The sequence below is a fragment of the Arachis hypogaea genome, chromosome 2 (assembly GCF_003086295.3).
Source record: "Arachis hypogaea cultivar Tifrunner chromosome 2, arahy.Tifrunner.gnm2.J5K5, whole genome shotgun sequence".
Lineage (NCBI taxonomy): Eukaryota > Viridiplantae > Streptophyta > Magnoliopsida > Fabales > Fabaceae > Arachis > Arachis hypogaea.
In genome coordinates, this window is record NC_092037.1 from 7968549 (window position 1) to 7988991 (window position 20443).

Below are 20443 nucleotides of genomic sequence, written 5' to 3' on the forward strand. Positions count from 1 at the left end.
GTGTGTCTATTAACTTTGATATATAAAACATTTAGTCACTATATATATATATATATAATGTTTGATATAATGCTATAATGCATAATTAAATGTGTGCCATCAGTGAAGTCCCCCATTTCGTACTTGTTATGCGTGTAATGGTCCAATTCGTGGACACCAAGCTTGACATGTTCCATTTCCTTTGTGCCAGGAACGAAATAGTTTGTGTCAGTGCTATGATCCCATTTAGTGGACACCCTCCTTAATGTGTATATCATTTCTATTTCGTAGTTGCTCCTTGCGAGTTGGGGGTGCGCATTTGCAGAAACATTTTCATCCATGCGTATTTTGAGAATTAAAGTTTTCTCCATGCGTATTTACGTAAAAAAGCCATCAAGTCACAATACATATTTTTTTTTCAGATTCGTTTTCTTTTCCTCTTTCTTTTTCCACCTCTTCATCATTCTTCTTTTCTCAATTGATTGTTTCTCCTCGTTTATTTAAATAAAAGAGTGAAAAAGTTTTTGAATAATAATATTAATGTAATATAAAATATAAGTTAGTTAAATATAAAACTAAGATAAGAAACTAGGCAACAAGAATAATTGATAATTCACTAAATAAAACTATAGAAATTGGACAAAAATGCAAAAAAAAGTATTCAAATAAACTAAAATTTTTAAACAAAACTTAATAACAATTAAATTGTTTATTCAAATAGAAACAAAATCTTAAATAACTAAAAATTTTAAAATGATATGGTTGTTGTGAGAAAATTACTTAAATTTATTCCTTCATTAAATTTAAATTTAAAACTACAATAGATTCTTTCAAACTTTTAAAAAGTAAAAACTGAAAATTTGTACCTTTTTTATTATTCATTCTTGTTAGCGCTGGAAAATAAATAACAAACTAAGATATGAATTGAAGTTGTGTTTTGCATAACAAGAACATTTGATAATCTCATTAAGTAAGAGTATAAAAATTCAAAGAAGAACAAAAGAAAATGTATTCGATTAAGGATAATGCTATGGTGCTGAAAGTAATTCTTTTCAGTACATGTTGAAATGAAGTGGCATGAAGCAACTGTCAACGCGTGGTCAATGGTTCACAATGGAGAACAACAACTGATACACAACAGATGGGTGTTAATTATCCGTCAGTTAAAAAAAATAATTAGTGATATTTCCAGAATAAATTAATACATAATTGGAAGATTAATTAATGAATTGTCAAGGGAAATAATCTCTTTTTTTCTTTTTTGGTGTCTGGATCAAGAAATACTCTTTTGAACATAAAATTTAAATTGGGCTATAAAATGCTATTATAGTAATAATAAACAATAACAATATAAATCATTACTATAATAATATTTCATGGCCCAATTTAAATTTTATGTTCAAAAGAGTATTTTTTGGTTCAGACACCAAAAAAAAAAGAGAAAAGAGATTATCTTCTTTGATAATTAATTAATCTTTCAATTATGTATTAATCTTTTAGTTATGTATTAATTTAACCTACAAACATCACTAATTATTTTTTTTAACTAATAGATAATTGACACCCATCTATTGTATATCAGTTGTTGTTCTCGATTGTAACTATGGGTGAACCACGCCTTGACAATTGTTTCATGCCACATTGCCACTTCATTTCATCATGTACCGAAAAAAATTAATTCCAGTACCATAACATTACCCTTCAATTTGAATTGTTTATTAAAATTAAAAAAAAAATCTTAAAGAACTATAAAGTCTAAACCACTTTTGCTGCCTAATTAAAAAATAAAGTTTAGAAAGTCATCTACATCATAGACCAATTCAAGCTAAAATTGAAACTATCTTAAAAGCTCTAATCAACACTATTTTTTTCTTTCAATTTAAACTGTAACCAGAGAATATATTAAGATAGGGAAAATGTATTTCTATCATGGACATTATCTTTTTCTTTCATATTTACTTTTAAAAAAAAAATTGAAAATCTGAATAACAATTTCTTTCTGGGTATTTTTAAATAACAAATTTAAGTATCCAATGTTGTACTAACGAGTATTCGTATAGGCAGCAATCCAGGGTGGTTTTTTGGCCAAACAAGTAACAAGAGAAACATAACTGTGTGGTCCCCACACCATGTACCATTCCCAATGTACCCTTTTAACGGCTACTTCTAAGTTCTAAGTTCATCTCAGTATCTCATCAGTCATCACCCAAACCCCCCACTATATAAATAACCTCAGCACACTGCTAAAACCAGTTAGTTGTGTACCATTATATCACATCAATAATCAGTAAAATCCTCAGCATATTTGTGTTATATTTTGTTGTTGTTTGAAACAATGGCTGGTTGTTTGAGAGCTTCCTCAGCTACTTGTATTTTGGTCCTTTTTGTTGTGTTTGGAATATCTTATGCTGCTAAGGATATCTTGGTTGGAGGCAAGGTTGATGCATGTAAGGTTCCATCTTCACCCTCTGATTCCCTCAACAAATGGGCTGAGAGAGCTAGCTTTCAAGTCGGAGACCGTCTTGGTAATTCCCTTCTTTTTTATTTTATCTTAATTTCAAAATCTAAGTTTCTTTCCAAGATTATTTGTGACCAATTATAGAAATTGGTGTATTATAAACTTTGATGATGAAAAAGTATGGCAAAGCAGCAAGGATGACACGAAATTCTCTCTCTTCAAGGCAGCTCCATTTTATTCAGTTATACTGCAAAACAAAATCAAAGTGTAAAAAAGGATATGGAAAAAATTCAAAGATGAAATAAGAATTTAATTTTCTCATAAATCTTCAATTACAGTAAGCCAGTCACAAAACTATGGGTGGGTTTGGTAAAGTTTAGTAGAGAAGTGTTGAAGTGTTTGCAATTTTTAAAAACATAAACACTTTACTTTGTGGTTAATAAATTAAATTAAAATGATAATGTATTTGTGCTTTTAGCTTTTGAAAACTCCTATAAAAATGCTTTTCAAAACTAACTGGTGTTTTTTAAAATTAAAAAATAATATAACCTTATATATTAACAAGTGTTTAGATTTATTCTTTTGTTATTATATTTATATTTATGTTTATTAAAGTCATTTTAAATTTTACAAAACAAATTTTACCAAAACACAGTTGTTGTAGTTTGTACTTATTTTTAAAGGCTCTTTTATTCGATTTAGCAAATATAACTGCTACAAAAGCCATTACTTTTGAAAAACTTAAGGTTTACCAAACCACCCCAAGTGAATTTTTTTGAGAACATAAAGAATTTAACATCGCAAATAAATGAATAATTACACATTGTATACTCAAACCTTAACACCAAGCATATGCTAAGGTTTCAAAGATAACAAGTTATAAATATGATAAAGTACACCAACCTCCCTTGAATTTTAGGTGAAATTACACATAGCACCCCATAAATTATATGTTGACAATGACAACCCCCAGATCTAGTGAGAGGTATGTGTAAAGACTTTTAGAAGAGTTCTGTAAAGACTTTTAGAGAAATAAAGAGGTATGTGTAATGTTCTTTAGCTAGCGTATGGAAGAAAGACCGAAACTAGACAAAGACCGAAGAAATAAATCTCACTATTGTATTTAGTATAAAGTGAAAAACAGATATTGAAATAAAAATAAAATTCTAATTTAATTTGCACAAAAGATAAAGTTGGAATTAATTAATTAAAATGAAGGTATTTTAGATATAAAATGTTATTAAAATTTCAGTCTCTATTTTAAAAAATTTCAGTTCTCTATGTCCCTGCTTTTTTGAGATACCGAAATATTGAAATTTTTGAGAGAGTCTCTGACATTTTAGTATCAGTCTCTGAATCTCTGTACCAGACTCCCAGTACCTCAAAACAAACATTACCTTAACATTAGAGGCTCAGAGGAGGTTAATGTAATTTTACCAATCACCCAAATCAACAAAGCTTAAACATTTATACAAGTTATAAAGTTAGCAAGGCTAGAGTTGTCTATTGCATGTTAGAGCAATTCTTAATTGGATATAACTAGAAACTCCTCCAGAATCCGCATACTTCAGTTCTGAGTTGAGATTCTTCAATTTGAGCATAAGATGAATCTTAGTTCTGGAAATGAGCAAGTCAACTGGATTGACTTAGAATCAAAGAAAGCAGCTCAAAATGATCATCACTCGTCATCATCTGAAATGTCAATTACTATTGGTTCCTCAGTTTTTCCATTGTTATGACCAAAAACCTCAAGCGGTTCCTTCTTCACGTGCACCTCAGCATAAACTTGAACAGGGTGTTCTTCAGAAGATGGATGCTTTCTCTTCTGACCAGCCTGCTCCTGATAGTTGCTCATCGTTGGTACCTCCCCAATGCTCATGTTAGCCATTTCTTTTCTTTGTACTGCATAAAATAACCATTTCTATTCAAAATGAAATACATCCAACCATTTGAGAAATACTCCATTCAGTTCTAGTAATTGTAAGCAAATTCACTTTGAAGTATTCAATATTTTACTTTGTATTCAATTTGCCCCAAATTAAATAATTAATCCCAGTGGGGTTAATTTTCTAGAAAAACAAGTAGCAATAAAATAACTCATTTTTGTGTATTCACTTGAAACTCATCATGTTATCATCATAACATAAAATGTGGCTCCCACTACTCACTTCAGATTCATTACCTCAACACATTGGATCACAGGATGGACTGTGATCCCCATTTTAACTGGCCACACATTGTATCATCATCCTATGATGATGAGGTGATGAGTCCCAAGTACATAAAAAATGCACCGCACAAATGTGTCTCTTCTCTATAGTTGGGGACTATTATGCTAGAGGCTTACACTTTCATGCATTAAAGTTCAGAGTTTGATAACTTATAATTACTTACCTGAAGTGAAGGAGCGGTCAACAGAAGCCTGATCATCCAAGAAAGAAGAAGGAAGTGGTAGAGCTTCGCAAACAAAAACCCAGTCAACTTATATTAATTCTAAGATCAGATAACTTAAACACATTGCACAAGCATGCTAATGTAAATTTGAACTCAAGAAAAAATTAAAATTGTGTAGTACCTTGACCTACATCCGCAAAGGGTTCCAGTTTGCGTTGGTAAACTTTTAACCTGTCCTGTGAGAGTTGGAGACAAAAGCAACAACATTAACGATTAACTAACACAATTTTGATTTCTGTAGTTTTCGATTGGTTAAAATAGTGACATTAAGGGAATAATTCGACTCACATTTGCTATCTACAAGGAAATGTTAAGCGAAAAATGGAACTTACAAGTTCAGATTTGAGGGGATGATAATCTGGATTAGTCCCTTTGCATCTCAACTTCATTACACAGAAACAAAACAACAAAAATCCCTAAGCATGTGTGTGAATTGGGAATTTGGAAGAAGAAATGAAGAAAGAGATGCAAGTACATGAGAAAAGGGTGGAAGTGATGTTGGCAAGGGTTAAGAGGGAGTGAGCGCGTTGAAGAGGAGGCATTTTAGAGAGGATGAAAGGGTTTGAGAGAGAGAGAATATTCGGCAGCTCTGCTTCCAGATTCTCCAGGCTGGCTACCATGCGCCTCAGTGGATCGCTCATCTCTTTCGGTACGCCCTCACCCACCCTCTCGCTTCCCCTCGCCATTTTCATTTTCATTTTTCTGTCTCTGTCTGAGTCTCAAGGGAAGTAGAAATTTTGGTGACTTACAAGAAAAGAAAATATCACCATAGGGTTGAAATTTATCCATTATATTTAGAGAAAATGATAAATACGGCTTGATATTTTGGTTTACAAACATCTAAATTTCCAACCATTTAAAAATACGTTTAAATTTTTTATCTTCTCAAAATCTAGATATATTGATTTTTAAATTTAATTTGTCTCATTTTAAAAATTTTTATATGTGTACATCTGAATATCAATCAAACTAATATAACAAAAAACATATTTAATTTTTTTGTTGAGTCTACTAGACACATATAAAAAAGAATAATTCTCTACATACAAGCATTTTTTTTATACAAGTCTTTACAAGTTAACGCGCTTCGAACCGTTACGATACGTTTTCACTGACATTCTTCTTCTTGCTGCACATTCTTCTTCCTCTTCCTCTTCTTCTTCTTTTTTTTCGTTTCTTGCCTTTTCTTTCTTTCTCCTTCTTCATTAACGTACTTTTCTCTGTTTTCTTTCTTCGTTATTCTCGATTTCCATTGTTTTTTGACATCAAGTTTTGAAATCGTTTTTGAAGAAGAAGAAGCAATGGAAGATGAAGAGGAGAAAGAGAAAGAGTTTTGAATTATGCATAAGGTGAATTTCAACGAATTTTGGATGTATTTCTTAAATCCTTTGGGTGTAGTTTTGTAATCCTTTAGGTGTATTTCTGTAATCCTTTGTGTGTATTTCTATAATCGTTAGGGTGAATTCCTGTAACCGTTTGGGTGTATTTCTATAATCATTTGGGTGTATTTCTGAAGTTCCATTATCTTCAAATTTGGCAAGAAACTTGTTTTCATAGAAGAAAAAGAAGAGTCGTTCATAATGCATGGTGAATAGCGCGCTTTGGAAACAATAGTTGAATAACATACGTTTATTTACTCTTGAATGTAGGAGTGTAATGCATGTGTTTTGTTGGGCTTGTGCCAACTTGTAAGACTTGTAAGCCAAAAAGACTTGTATGTGTAGCAGGCCTCAAAAAGAATAATTAAAATTAATATGTCTAAATTTAAAAAAAAATTTAAATAATCAAAATTTTAAATATTTGTCAAGCAAATGATTAATAACTCATTTATTGACTAAATCTCTATTTTTGTGCTTGAGATTCACGCGATTACTCATTTTAGTCCTCGAGATTTAAAATTATCTATACTGGTCCTCCAGATTTACCAATGTTGTTCCTCAGCTCTTTCCGGTGATGACTCAGCAAACGGAGAGCCATAGTGGCACCCTCTCTGCCATGCTGGACCCTGCAACAGCTAGCTAACGTGGCGAGGTTGTATTTGTACCCAATTCAGTCCCTAAAACCCTAATTTTCTCTCATTTATCTGAGTTAGGATCTTCTTCAACTTCCGTCTTCCTTCCTCTTGTCTTCTTTTTCTTCTTTATCTTCTTATTCTTGTTGTTGCTCTTCTTGTTAAATCTTTGTCATCTGTCGCTATTAGTTGCAGCACCATGGTGGGTGGTGGAAGCACCGCAGCTAGAAACTCGATTTGCTCTCCTTCAAGCGGTAACTGGGCCAAGTCACAAATCCGAACAGAAGTGTGAGGGTGGCAGAATGGTGTGGGTGTGGTTATCTTCCAGTTTTGTAATGGTCTGGAATAGAATCAAATCCCAACAAGCCATTTTTGAATATCCCAATTATAATGTAAGTTAAATATATGATATTTTGTTCATTTGTTCTTGTCTGCTTCATTTCATAATCTTTTGTTGGTTCATTTCAGACAAGGGAAAAGACTTGGTGTGGTATGTTTGTTTGGACTGACATTGAACAAGAGGAAAGTGCTGGAATAGCAGATTCTAATAGAGTCAATGGTGGAATGAAGATGAACCTAACATGGAGGGTTGGGAGGTTGGAAGGTGATGTAAGAAGCCAGAAATTTATGACCCATTTGTTGATTATAGCTGTGTTTATAATGGTAGTGTTTTTGTTAGCGATGTATTACAAATTTTAAAGAAAAAATTATGGAAGGATTCATATGTAATGTAATGTAATGGAATATGTATTGTGTAAAAATATTTTAATGGAATGAATAAAGAGTAATTTGTGGTATTCCTGTGACTTACACATGATTTAACAAAACTGAATTATATTTAAATAGAATCACAATAAGCAAGTTAAACCAACAAACTGGATTTATATTAAATTAGTTATCATAGTTGAACAAAAAAGATGCATAACCAAGCATCATGAGTATTAACATCAAAAGATTCACTGTGATATCAAAATAACAAGGACTGATCTTAATAATCATTGTCTAAATTTTAACAAAATATTAAAGGCCTAATGCTACATACTAATTTTCATAACCTCCCTAAACACATCTAACTAATTTCTTCAAGTCTTTTTCTTTGGTGCTTTGAAACCGGGAGTAGGCACAAGTTTCATTAAACTTGCCATCCTTGATGTTGTTCCTGAGCTAGCACCCTGCAATGGATTGACTGTGATAGAACTTGGTGGTGGAGAACTTCTTTTTCTTGTCGGCAACTTTACAGGCCTTATATTTCCAGCAACATATATCATGTAAAAATATTCAGGTTCCAAAGTCAAAATACAGTAATAGGTTATGATATAACAATGGCATTTACATCTTTACCTGCTGAGAATCCTCTTATTCAAAACAGGTAGGTTGAGACAACTCAAGTTCGACTGGTTGGACATCACTGGCTGCTGAAGCAATAGGTGCTAAATCAATAGGTTGTACATTTCTTCCTTCACCTTGTTGGTTCGTTCCACCAGAGGTAGCAACACATGTTTGGTTGGCTGTTGGATCACCTCCCCTTTCGCCCTCTTTGTTTTTTGTAGCAGCCTCAGCCTCAGCCACAGCAGCAGCTGCTGCTGCTGCTGCTGTATCAGCCAATCTTCTTTTTGCAACCTCTCTTGGTGTGACCTTTATCACCACAATAACTGCAAGTAAATTTTTCAAGCTGTCTTTTCAAATGAGTGTTATCGTTGTTCTTAGTATTTACCCTCGATCTCTTGCCTCCACCATGTTTTTCATCCGAATCCATTCTTCTTTTCATCTTTAATTTTTCTGATGGCCGCTTAACCTTTAGTGCACGTGGCTTATTAAATTCTGAAACCTCCCAATAGCAGTTGTCCAGGTATTGAATTTATGTGATGGTTATATGTTGCCTTATATGATTCCATAGTCACTAATGGATGATAAAAATTTTCTGGGGGCTTATTCACCCTAGACAAGGCAGCACATGCATGTACACAGGAAATTCCTACAAGAATGTAGCAAGTATGACAATATTTAGACAATAATACTAAAAAAAATGAAGTAGAATAATATTATAAATATTACCTGTTAGCATCCAGAATTGACATGTGAACAATTTTTTTCCCAAATCAACAACATGGTTTGTGGGGGTATCCATGAACCTCAAATTTTTCATATCCATCATCTCCTGTCCATATGGAGTGCCAATTCTTGAATTTGTTCCTCACTTTCTCCAATCTACTCTTGATTACTAGTGGTAATTTTCCAATATGATTGCTTAATTTTACCTTGTTTCTTGCAATGGTTCTCATGACAAACATTCGGACCTCCTCCAAAAGAGTAATGATGGGCTTTGCTCTTGCTTCTTTAATCTTGGAGTTGAACACCTCACATGCATTGTTGCATATGCTGTGCAACTTTGGCTTATGACTAAATTGGCATTTAGTCCATGAATCTCTTGGCCACTTATCAAGATATGCCCAAGCATCCTCGCTGATACGTTTGAATTCTTATTCAAAGTAAGATCAAATTTTGCCTTAAAATAGGTCATTGCTTCACAATGCCTGAAGTTGGATACTTTTTAACTTTTTTTACCAATTTACTATACACCCAATTACAGTTGGCAGCCCTATTTCTATCCTCTCTAGCACAAGTGTGATCATTGTTGAATGTTTTTATCTGCCAACAAGTATCCTCATGGTCTCTTGAAGTATACACCAATCGTGGACATTCCTTTACTTTACACACAACTCTCACTCTTTTGCTATTATTTTTTTTTCAACCTAAGCCTCCTTCCTTCTTGAATTGTGTACTCCCTAACAGCCTCTTTGAACTCCCATTTGGTAGTAAATTTCATACCAACCTCCAACACTAACTCTCCAAACCTTTCTCCATCTCTAAACAATGGACAACCATCATCTGAGTCAACATCTGTTAGCTCCTCATCAGAGTTGGGAGGGGTCTTCATCTCTTCAAAATGCCACAAATTAGCCTCATCAGAATCGACACCAGGATCAAGTCCAAAGTCTGCACCAACAAAATCAATGTCAACTTCGCCATCCGAGACATCCTCCACTAATCCATCATCTTTAATAATAATAATCTTCTCCTTAAGTTTTACAAATATAGAGGCAGAGGCATGTTTAAACTTAAGAGAACTCCTCCTACCTTTGACAGACATAAACCCTTCATTTGAAGATGAAGAACTACCCTCCAAACCTGGCCTATATAGTTCATCTTCTGCATTCTCATAAGAGTCAGAAGAATCATCAGCATAAATTGAGGCTTGAGTAACATGTGCTATCTCTCTCTTAGAAGCAGACCTTGTGCAAGGCTTTCTGACTTGGGTGGGCTTGCTGGAATTTATGGCACTTGTAGGGTTGGTGGACTTTTTTGGGTTAGTAGGCTTAGTGGATGGCTTTGGGTTAGTGGGCTTGGTGGATTTAGTTGGTTTTGTGGGCTTGGTGGACGTTTTTGGGTTAGTGGGCATGGTGAATTTAGTTGGGTTTGTTGTAGATTTGGTGATCATGGAAGGTATAGAGGACTTGATAGTGCTGTTGGGTTTATTAGAAATATTGGTAGGCTTAGATGGTTGTGGTTTAGGTATGGGAATAATGTTGGCAGTAGTAGGAGTGGGTGTTGGAGATGCACTTAACCCAATATTAGAGTTAGAATCTTGTTCATTTGGCTTAGAATTTGAAAAGGGAGCATCAACTAAAGTGGGTTTAAAATTAGAAATTGGAGTCTCATTTGGTCCCTGCCCAACATCTTCTTTATTGTCCAAATAGACAACACTAGTATCACCTTCTAATACCTCAGGAAGTGAGACACCATGCTCATAATACACTTCAACCCACCCTTTGTTTTTCTGAGCATGGTAACAGATATCCATGAGTTCATTATCGCTGTCTAGATTTCTCAAACCAACTTCTAGGTTACTCCCAGGCACAAGCCACCAGCACTTCTGTATTTCACTATAACCAAGTTCTTTGTAATAGTTCCTCACATAAAATACGTCCAGAGTGTCCACATCAAGATCGCCTAAACAAGCCCTGTTATTCGGAGAATAAACCAGTCTGTCGTCTTCATTTTTTTTGAAAATTACCCCGTGATGTATCATAATATTAATCAATTCAGTCATCTACATAATAAAAAAAGAGATAATATAACCTTAGCTTAAAATTATATATCATTGAAATTAAAAGTCACAGACAAATATTATACATTATACACTATTCTTTGCATACTTCAGAGATGAAAACCAAAATCTAAAAATCAGTTGAAAATTGCACAACCTTAAAAAAATTGTGGTAAAAATTGTGGTGAAAATATATCAGCATGTAGTTTCAATTGGACAATATAACAGCATGCTTAGTCATGGATAAAATTGTTGTAAAAATTTTTGTAGATAAGTACAACAAACTTGATAGCCAGAATTATTGTGCAGATTTTGGTTTTTATCAAAATGTACTGGCATCAAAGTATTACTGCAGGTAGTAGTAACTGATCACAATAATAAACAATAATTTTCTTCTAACATTTTAACTGCAATTCTTTTTTTCAAAATGCATGTTGATAAATGCCCCCATCAACTTGAATTTTCAGTGTATGATTCAAAATTATTCAGAGATAAAAACCAAAATCCAAAAACTAATTTAATATTGTATAGCCCTAACTCTATCAACATAAAAAAACAGAACACCCCAACAACACAACCCAACGTATAAGCAATCAAAGAAACCATAGTAAAAATAGTTGCAACAAAGCATAAAGGTTCTCCATTGACAAGAACACCAGCACCTTAGAGTACAATCATACATGCATTCTAAAAATAAATTAAAAAAATTAAAACCACTAAACCCCAACATTACCGATTACCTTGGCTAAGAACGAGAGGAGAGCAACCTCCTTCCTTTGAAACACTGTAATTTCTGCTCTAAACTAGCCGTGGGTTAGTTCAACTTGAGTGATGAATGATTTCAGAAATTCTTCACTGACACTATTGATTAGGATGAAAAAGAATGATGGAGGTAGAGAAAAAGATGAATATTTTGTATGGGGTCAAAATCGTTTCTTCTCCTTCGTATACAAGCCACAGCGTTTTTTTACTTGTTTGGGAGCTAAAGAGGTAAACGACGTCGTTTAGAGAGGGTCCAGTGTGGCAGAGAGGGTGCCACTATGGCACTCCGTTTGCTGAGTCATCACCAAAAAGGGCTGAGGGACCACATTGGAGCCCGAATCTAAATTTGGAGGACCAGTATATGTAAAACCCGGTTAATTAATGGCTAATTAACTCATAAATGAGAATTTATTCTAGAAAGCCCAAAATATAATTTTTATGGCTAAATGTGATAGAGGAGATTGAGACGAGAATTTCGGTACCAATTTTATAGAATTCGGACCAAGATTGGACCGAACGGGCCAAACCGGGCCAATAGGACCTAAAGTGGGCCCTTGGCCCAACATAACTTAACCAAAACCCTAGTTTTCAGCACTCTCTCTCCTCATTTGTTACACACACAAGCTGAAATAGAGTGAGGGAGGAGAAGAACACTCTCTCAAGTTCTCTCCTTTGCTTAATCTTCAAACCACCATAACTTTTGATCTAGAGCTCCGATTGCCGCTCCGTTTGCGGCCACGCGTTCACCGTGGAGAGCTCTACAAAACCCATACAATCAATCTTGAGGTAAGCCACAAGTTTCTGTTCGAAATTTCAGCCCTTATTTTCGAGTTTCATGGGTGAAATATTGAGATTTTGGGGTTCTTTGATGTTATAGGACCCAACTCTCTTGAAGGAGAAGGTTAATCTTGTCTCCTTGAACATTGGGTATGGTAAGATTCTCAACCCTAGTGTATTTTGTTGTTTTATGATATTTGGGTTTTGAGATGTTGTGTATGGGTATGATGGTTGTGGCTTAGGTTGTGTATGTATGGATATTGGAGCTTGATTGGTGATTTTGAAAAGCTTGGAAAGGGTTTGGTGGTGAAAAATCTGTTCTTGGAGGTGTTGAGGCCTTGAGAGCTTGTGGATAAGTGATTTGGAAGTGCTCCGGTTGAGCTTGGGAAAGTCGGCTAAGGTATGGTTCCGGTTTCCCGTATCTAATATGTAATGTGGTAGGAAATACTTAGGCTAGAGGCCCTAAGATAGGCATTGAATGGTTGATGTTGTTAAATGATTGAGATATATGATGTGGTCATACATGCGATGATGATTAATGATGCCTTGATGATATGATGTATGAGAAATATGCATGTTGTGATATATGCTTGATGATTGGTTATGGTGGAATTGTGGGTTGAACCATGTTTATGGTGAGTAGGGTGTTGATTGTGTACAAAAATGAGTTATTGGGATTGGTGTTGTTGGAATTGGCATGAGGAAGAGTATATGATATGTCAATATGTTTGAGTTTGAGCCACTTGGGTGAAGTGGGTTAAAATGATGAGATAGTGATTTTGTATATTGTGGTAAATTGTCTATGTGTGAGTTGAGGAGGCTTGATGTTGAATTTGATATATTTTGATTGATTTCAAAGAAAAGGGATGAAAAGGGCATGTTTGATTGATTTTGAAAAGAGTTGGAAATGGCTTGCTTTGAAAATGGCACTTTGTGGTTTTTATGAAAAACATGATTTTTGGGCATACTTTGGCGGGACATAACTTGGACCATGGATCTCTGTTTTGTACCAAATCTTTTTAGAAATGAAATTGGATCCGGGATGTCCGTGCCGTTCGAAGAACGGGTGCAAAACGATTTAAAATGAGGAAGTTATGTCCGTTGGAAGATTGGGGTTTAAATTGGTGAATTCTGCAGCTTTTAACTTAAAAAATTTTTAGCAGAATGACCCCTTGCGCGTGGGCGCACTTAGCGCGTGCGCGTCGATCTTCCAGAAAGAGTCATCCACACGTGCGCGTGGTGTGCGCGGGCGCGCCGATTGTGCTGCACCCAATGCCCAGCCATTTTCCAGAAAGTTATGCCAGAACTGTGCTAGTGTTGTGCCTGGGGCACGAGAACACCCACGCGTACGCGTGGTTGACGCGTACACGTCGATTGGCGAATTTTTAATCCACGCGTTAGCGTGCTTGGCGCTTGTGCACCGATGAAGTTTTTGAGGCCATCCGCGCGTGCGCGTGGAGTGCGCGACGCGTGGCCCTGTTTTCATCCCAAAGTTGATTTTTGAGTTTTAAAAGCCAAATCTCATACTTCTAAGCCTCCGATCTCACCACTTATATCTTAAATCATTATGATATACCTAGCTATGAGAGAAGGAGCTAGTGGATGTGGTAACTTGCGAGTGAAGCAAGGAAAAATGAATAATCAATGAGGATCATTGAGGATTATGTGAGATGTGGAGGATGGTGGTAGAAGTGCTTGTTATGCCATTGGCCGAAGGGCCGTAATCGTTTATGAATATTGGCTGGTTCTGGATTGAACCGTGAGCCGGAATAGCTGTGTATGCTATGAATATTGGCTGGTTATGGATTTAACCGTGAGCCGGATGGCTGATATGGATGTTGATCCATGGATGAGAATTCATGCATGTTTATGCTGAATTATTGATAATTGAGATTTGCACTTCCACTATCTGAGATACGAGTTTCCCTGGGTAGTAGCAGTGGCTAGCCACCACGTGCTCCAGGTTGAGACTTGATACTCTGTTGACCCTATGTCGTAAGTGTGGCCGGGCACTGTGAAAGACCCGGATGAGCTCGCCCCCGTAAATATTCACCAGTGAGGGTAATGGATATAGATCATGATTATGATCAAGTTTATGACGAGTATAACTCGAGTTGTGGATGCATGACAGAGGGACAATCCAGTGGTTAGCGACCAGGACTTGTCGGGTTGGCTCTATAACCGACAAGATGATATCATCAGCCACTAGGGACAGGCATTCATCATATGCATACTATATGAATTGTTTGAGATTGCCTATTTGACTGCATAATACTTGCTAATTGTCTAAATGCCTTAACTGTTCCTATTTGCATATTCTTTGTTTGATATAACTGTGTTTGCTACTTTATACTCCTGCTGGTGGTTGGGAGGTCTGAAGGAATTGGAAAGGGAAGTATTAGTTAGACTGAAGAATCTTTAGTCAGATACCCTTATATGGTTTAGCTTGTTTATAAGCTTTGATTTTATCTGGAGGAAGTTCTATGATTGCCTTTGGCTTTCCTCCATTATTATGTATTATATATGTGGAAGCTGTTACCATGCTGGGGACCTCTGGTTCTCACCCATGCGGATTTTGTGGTTTTCAGATACAGGACGTGAGGTTTCCCGCTGAGGCATGCTGGAGACTTCTAGATTTGCGAAGATCCTTTGTTCTCGGGGCTATGTTTTGGTTTATATGTTTTGCTTAGATACCTTTATCTCCATTAAATAATACAAACTGTGATGACTCCTCTTATGGGAGATTTTGGAGAATAGGTTTTATGTATTTGTTTCCTTTTGGGTTTCCTTTGGGGTTTTCCTTATTTTATCATATGTATATATTGCTATGCTCGGACCGGTTATGTTCGCAGCCAGATTTTGAGTCTTGATATTCCTGTTTTTGACACTCCTTTATATATATAATCTCGCGTTGGTTTATTCTTGTTCGTTACGTTTTCGATTGGAGTGTTGCGCTTTCGAGTTGCGGTTTTTGTTTACCCCTTTTTCTACAAAGGCTCCTAGTTATAATCAATCATTCATACTACTATATGTACTAAACTTTTATTTTAGAGGTCGTAATACCTTGCCATCTCTGACTTATGACTTAAGCATAAAACTCTGTATGGTAGGGTGTTACAGTATAGGTAATTTTAAATCTCAAAAACTAAAATAAGTAATCGCGTGAATCTTTGGGATCAAAATGGAGTTTTAGTCCTCATTTATTCTTTTTTCTTATATTTATCTAGTTTAGTTTTTATATACTCCAAAAAAAATATTAAAATTACTAAATTAAAAAGTTTGAAAAAGATGTCAGATTTAATTTTTAATATATTTATTGTGTATTTAGTTAAATAAAATGTTTAAATTTTTTTACGAATAATAATATTAATGTGACCGAAAATATACTTATAGTTAAATGTAAAATTAAGATAAGAAATTAGGCAACAAAAATAATTGATAATTCACTAAATAAAACTATAGCAATTGGACAAAAATACAAAAAGATAAAATGTATTTAATTAAATAAAAAAATTTAAACAAAATTTAATAACAATTGAATTGTTTATTCAAACAGAAACAAAACTTTAAATAACTAAAAATACTAAAATGATATGGTTGTCGTGAGAAAATTTTTTAAATTTATTTGTTCATTAAATTTAAACTTCAAACTAAAATGAATTCTTTTAAATTTTAAAAAGTAAAAATTGAAAATTTGTATTGTTTTTCTGTTATTCATTTTTATTAGTATTAGAAAATAAACAATAATAAAATAAAATAAAAATTAAGATATGAAGTTGCTTAACAAGAACATTTAATAATCTCACTAAGTAAACTATAAAAATTTAAAAAAGAACAAAAGAAGATGTATTCAATATTTTAATTAAAAAGTCACTCATATAAAGACATCTATAGTAATTAAAATTTAATACAAGTAATTGATTAAATCGTATTATTTTTGTTAAAATTAGATCGGACAAATCGATTTGACTAAAAAATTGATAAACCAAATTTTGAACCAATTGAAATTAATATTTTTTATAAAAAATTACTAAAATACTTCTATTATAAAAAATAACTAAAATACTTCTATATATATGTATGTGTTTTGCTTTGGTAAGATGGTAAATTTATATGTACCGATACGGTAAAAATATGGACAAATAACATGACATGTAATATTTTATTCTATGTAAAATAATTTTAAAAAATGACTTAAAAAATGTTAGGAATACTATAAAAATTTGTAATATTCTAGTGACTTAGGTAAATACATGCATGTACTCAAATTTTAAATAAAATACTCTACATAGTCAATAATAATTTAAAAATTAAAAAAAATATATTTTTATCATCTACTTGCACATTACAAAATTTTATAATACTCTTAAAAAAATATTTTATTCCATGCATAGTAATTTAAAAAAAATATTTTATCTACAAAAAAAATATTTTATACCATGCAAAATAATTTTAAAAATGACTTAAAAATGTCAGAAATACTATAAAAATTTGTAACACGAATTGCTCTGGTTCGAACAATCTTAACACCATATCCATACCTAATTCGAATCAAGCTAATTCGAACTGCGTAAAGTTTATATCCATACATAATTCGAATTAGATTATTTCGAATTACAAAAACTTCTGCTAATTCGACTTTATCTAATTCGAATTACTATTTGTTTTCCTAATTCGAATTGAGCTCGTTCGAATTACATAAAAAAGTAATTATGGGCAATCCAAGTGACGTTTTTTAATTTGGTAGAATTAGGTAATTTTATTCTCCATTTGGTTTAATTGTGTCATTTGGCCTAAATGTAAATGTATAAAAAATTTGCAAAAAAATCACCTAACATAACAATCTATGAGCACTCCTAATTTAACATAATCAGATTACAACATCTGAATTAAAATTGTTGTAGTTCCTACTAATTATCCAGGTTAGTTCATATTAAAATCTCCAATAAGGCCAGGGTGTTGCAAATATAAAGCAACTTGAATTGGTAATATGCGAATTGATTTATAATATGTGAGAATTATATATATACACCATTTCTACATAGCTTGAATCACCCCAAACAAAAAAATAAAATAAAAATTATAGGCAAGACAAGACAATATTATTAAAGTAATACATTCACTGGGAGTTTTCTTGTGAATCTCCACTTTTGTGAGGGTTGCGGTATGTTTCTTCAATGTGCTTGGCATTCGTAATGTAGTTGTGAGCTAAATCTTTGATATTAGGGACCTTATAGTTTTGTGCTACATAAATTCCAAGAGCAGCTCCCATCATCATTGTGAAACTGAACCTTATTATGCCCATCACCAAATTGAGATAAGCTTGACCCGATAGTTTTAAGTATATTGTTTATATACTTAAAATATTTTGGTAGTTGGTTAAGGGGTTACCCCTTCTCCAAGACAAAGAACTTGAGTATTGCCCAAGTTGGAACTAAACTTCTTTAATAAGGTAAAGGGGTCAACTACACTTTTTAAATTCAGTAAGCAATGACTGTTTCTACATAGGAACTAAACTTTTTTAATAAGGTTAATGGGCCCAATAAAATGTATTTACAAAATTTAACAAAAATAATAAAATACTTTGGGTCATACTTGGCCCGATATATATTTGGTCATTAACTTTTAGTAGAGCATATTTTGGACCGTATGGTTATGAAGTGGAGAAAAAGTGTGCAATGATTCATGGCCTTCTTGCTAATTAACTTTTGAGTATATATCTATTTTGATCCTTAAAGAATTTTGAACTACACACTTTAATCTTTAACTAAAATTAACTATTCAATTGGTCCTTAATAATTAATTCTGTCAGACACTTAGGTCTTTTACTCCGTAAACTATAATGGTCCTTAAGAACTCTAACAGAGGACAAAATAGTCTCTGACAACCTCTGTGCAGAAACAACACTGTTTTCTCCCAATTTTTATCATATCTCGCATAACCCTAACAATCTAATATTGCAACTTCAAGCTACATGTGTACATTCTACAACTTCAATGTTCACAAGAAGAAAAATTCTCAACTTATTTTCAACCAATTCATACTCAAGAAACTAATGACTATATCTCTCAAGTACTTTTCATCTTCGATAGATCCCATGAATCTAGACAGCAAGTCCGATTTATTAAGACCCGTTGTTGTCGTCGCCATCTCTCTCCTCCTCAGACCTATTATTTTCATGGCCACATTCTCCACCATTCCGATCGCTTCTTTCATCTTCTTCTCCGAATTAATGTTCAGTAATCGCTTCAGTTTTCATGTGAGCAGTGACAGTGACATTGCTTGCTATACTAATAGCTTGGATTCAAGGTTGAAGCTGTCTACCAGCTTGGACCTGGGAAGAGAAGAAATGAAGCACTTGGGCTCCATTCTAAATGAGAATTTACATATAATGTCAAAGGACAATCTTCTCGTGATATCCTAGTGTCCAACAATCTATATTGCTTGGCAGATAGTGGAGAAAGACGTGCTCTTAGGGTAGTTGTAGAACTTGATCTTGAGGATGTGGTGGACGTCGTCGGGGTTGGAAGTGATGCTGTTATTGAGGATGTAGAGGTGTATGCTTTTGGTGGGCGAAGTGGGGAAGAGGTGGGTATACTAATCACAGATATTTAGAAAGTGTGTTGACGGAAGATAATTGTCGGTAAAGAATTTCTCAATAAAATCGCATTGCAAGTATAGTTTTAAACTGACAAACAATCCTCGGTCAACGTTTAATTCTTTTGTCACAATGCAAACCAATAAAAAAAATAACCGAAGTATTTAAATTTCGAGTCGTCGCTCAAAGAAATTGCAGGAAAGTGTACTTATTATTAGTTGTGGAAAAGTATTTTTGGGGTTTTTGAATAATGAACAAGGAATGCAAATTACAAGAAAATAAACTAACAAGTAACAACTAAGAAAAGTCCTAGCAAGGGACTATTTTATTCTCTGTTAGAGACTTAGAGTTATCAGGGACAATTTTGTCTTCCGTTAGAGTTGACGGAGCAAAGGACCCAAGTGTTTGATAGAGTTAATTATTAGGGACCAATCGAGTAATTAATTTTAGTTAGGGGTTAAAGTGTCTGGTCCGAAATTCTTTGAGGACCAAAATTGGTATATACTTTTAACTTTTTTATTTCATACATACATGGTTCGAGTAAATGGTCAAATTAGTCTTCAAAGATCACTCACTCTTTAAATTGGTTCCCAAAAAATATTTTTAATTAAATTCGTCCTTTAAAGATTTTAAATTAGTCATATTAGTCCTTCCTTCGCTTCCATTGCTAACGGTGTCAAAGTTTGTTGTTGTGGTATGTTAAGTAATATCACAATATACACCTAGTAGTCTTAATTGACTATCAACATAATCAATTTATAAAATTAGATCAAATCAACCTCAAATTGAAAGATTCTAATACCTCAAGTTTTTCTCTCAATTAAATTTTAATTTGATTTAATTTTATAAATTTATTATGTTAATAATTAATTAATACTTCTAGGAGTGTGTTGTTGTGTCACTTAATGTGTCATATTAGCAAATTTTGACACCATCAACAAAAAAATTGACAGAAAAACTAACATAACTAATTTAAAATCTTTACAAGACAAATTTGATTAAAAAAATCTTTCGCTGACCAATTTAAAAAATAAGTAATCTTTTAGAAACTAATTGACTATTTACTCTACACATACAGATACACATGTACCGCCAAACTTACTACTACAACACAAGAAAATGATGTCTTTGTAAGTTTCTGAATAATTCAATTGCAGTTCTAGCTGTTTGGAGAGTCATAGAGAAGCAATTTGCTTCAACGGATACAGATTGCAAGCATGCAATAAATAATAAATCTGTTATTTATGCTCATATTTTTCATATTGTTTGACTTGCAGCCAACTAGAGAGTGTGTAA

The 20443-nt window shown here is 33.7% G+C and overlaps 1 protein-coding gene and 1 long non-coding RNA gene across 2 annotated transcripts; one reads left to right on the forward strand and one right to left on the reverse strand.

Moving 5' to 3' along the window:
* The first annotated feature begins 2190 nt into the window (after positions 1–2190).
* Positions 2191–7671, forward strand: LOC112736035 (uncharacterized). The gene is made up of 3 exons (XR_011870896.1): positions 2191–2504; positions 6182–7294; positions 7371–7671. It is a non-coding gene; the product is annotated as an uncharacterized lncRNA (long non-coding RNA).
* On the reverse strand, positions 3815–5736 carry LOC112736024 (uncharacterized). The gene is made up of 4 exons (XM_072214091.1): positions 5224–5736; positions 5013–5067; positions 4832–4894; positions 3815–4339 (listed from the first exon to the last, which is right to left on the reverse strand). The coding sequence occupies exons 1-4, from the start codon at positions 5278–5280 to the stop codon at positions 4116–4118; spliced, it is 399 nt and encodes a 132-aa protein (XP_072070192.1). The 5' UTR covers positions 5281–5736; the 3' UTR covers positions 3815–4115.
* Positions 7672–20443: the final 12772 nt, after the last annotated feature.

Coding starts and splice junctions, on each gene's coding strand:
- LOC112736024 (XM_072214091.1), bottom strand. CDS start 5,280: ATGAAGTTGAGATGCAAAGGGACTAATCCAGATTATCATCCCCTCAAA. Junction 4,895..5,012: donor CTTTGCGGATGTAGGTCAAG/GTACTACACAAT, acceptor TTGTTTGCGAAG/CTCTACCACTTCCTTCTTCT. Junction 4,340..4,831: donor TGACCGCTCCTTCACTTCAG/GTAAGTAATTAT, acceptor TATTTTATGCAG/TACAAAGAAAAGAAATGGCT.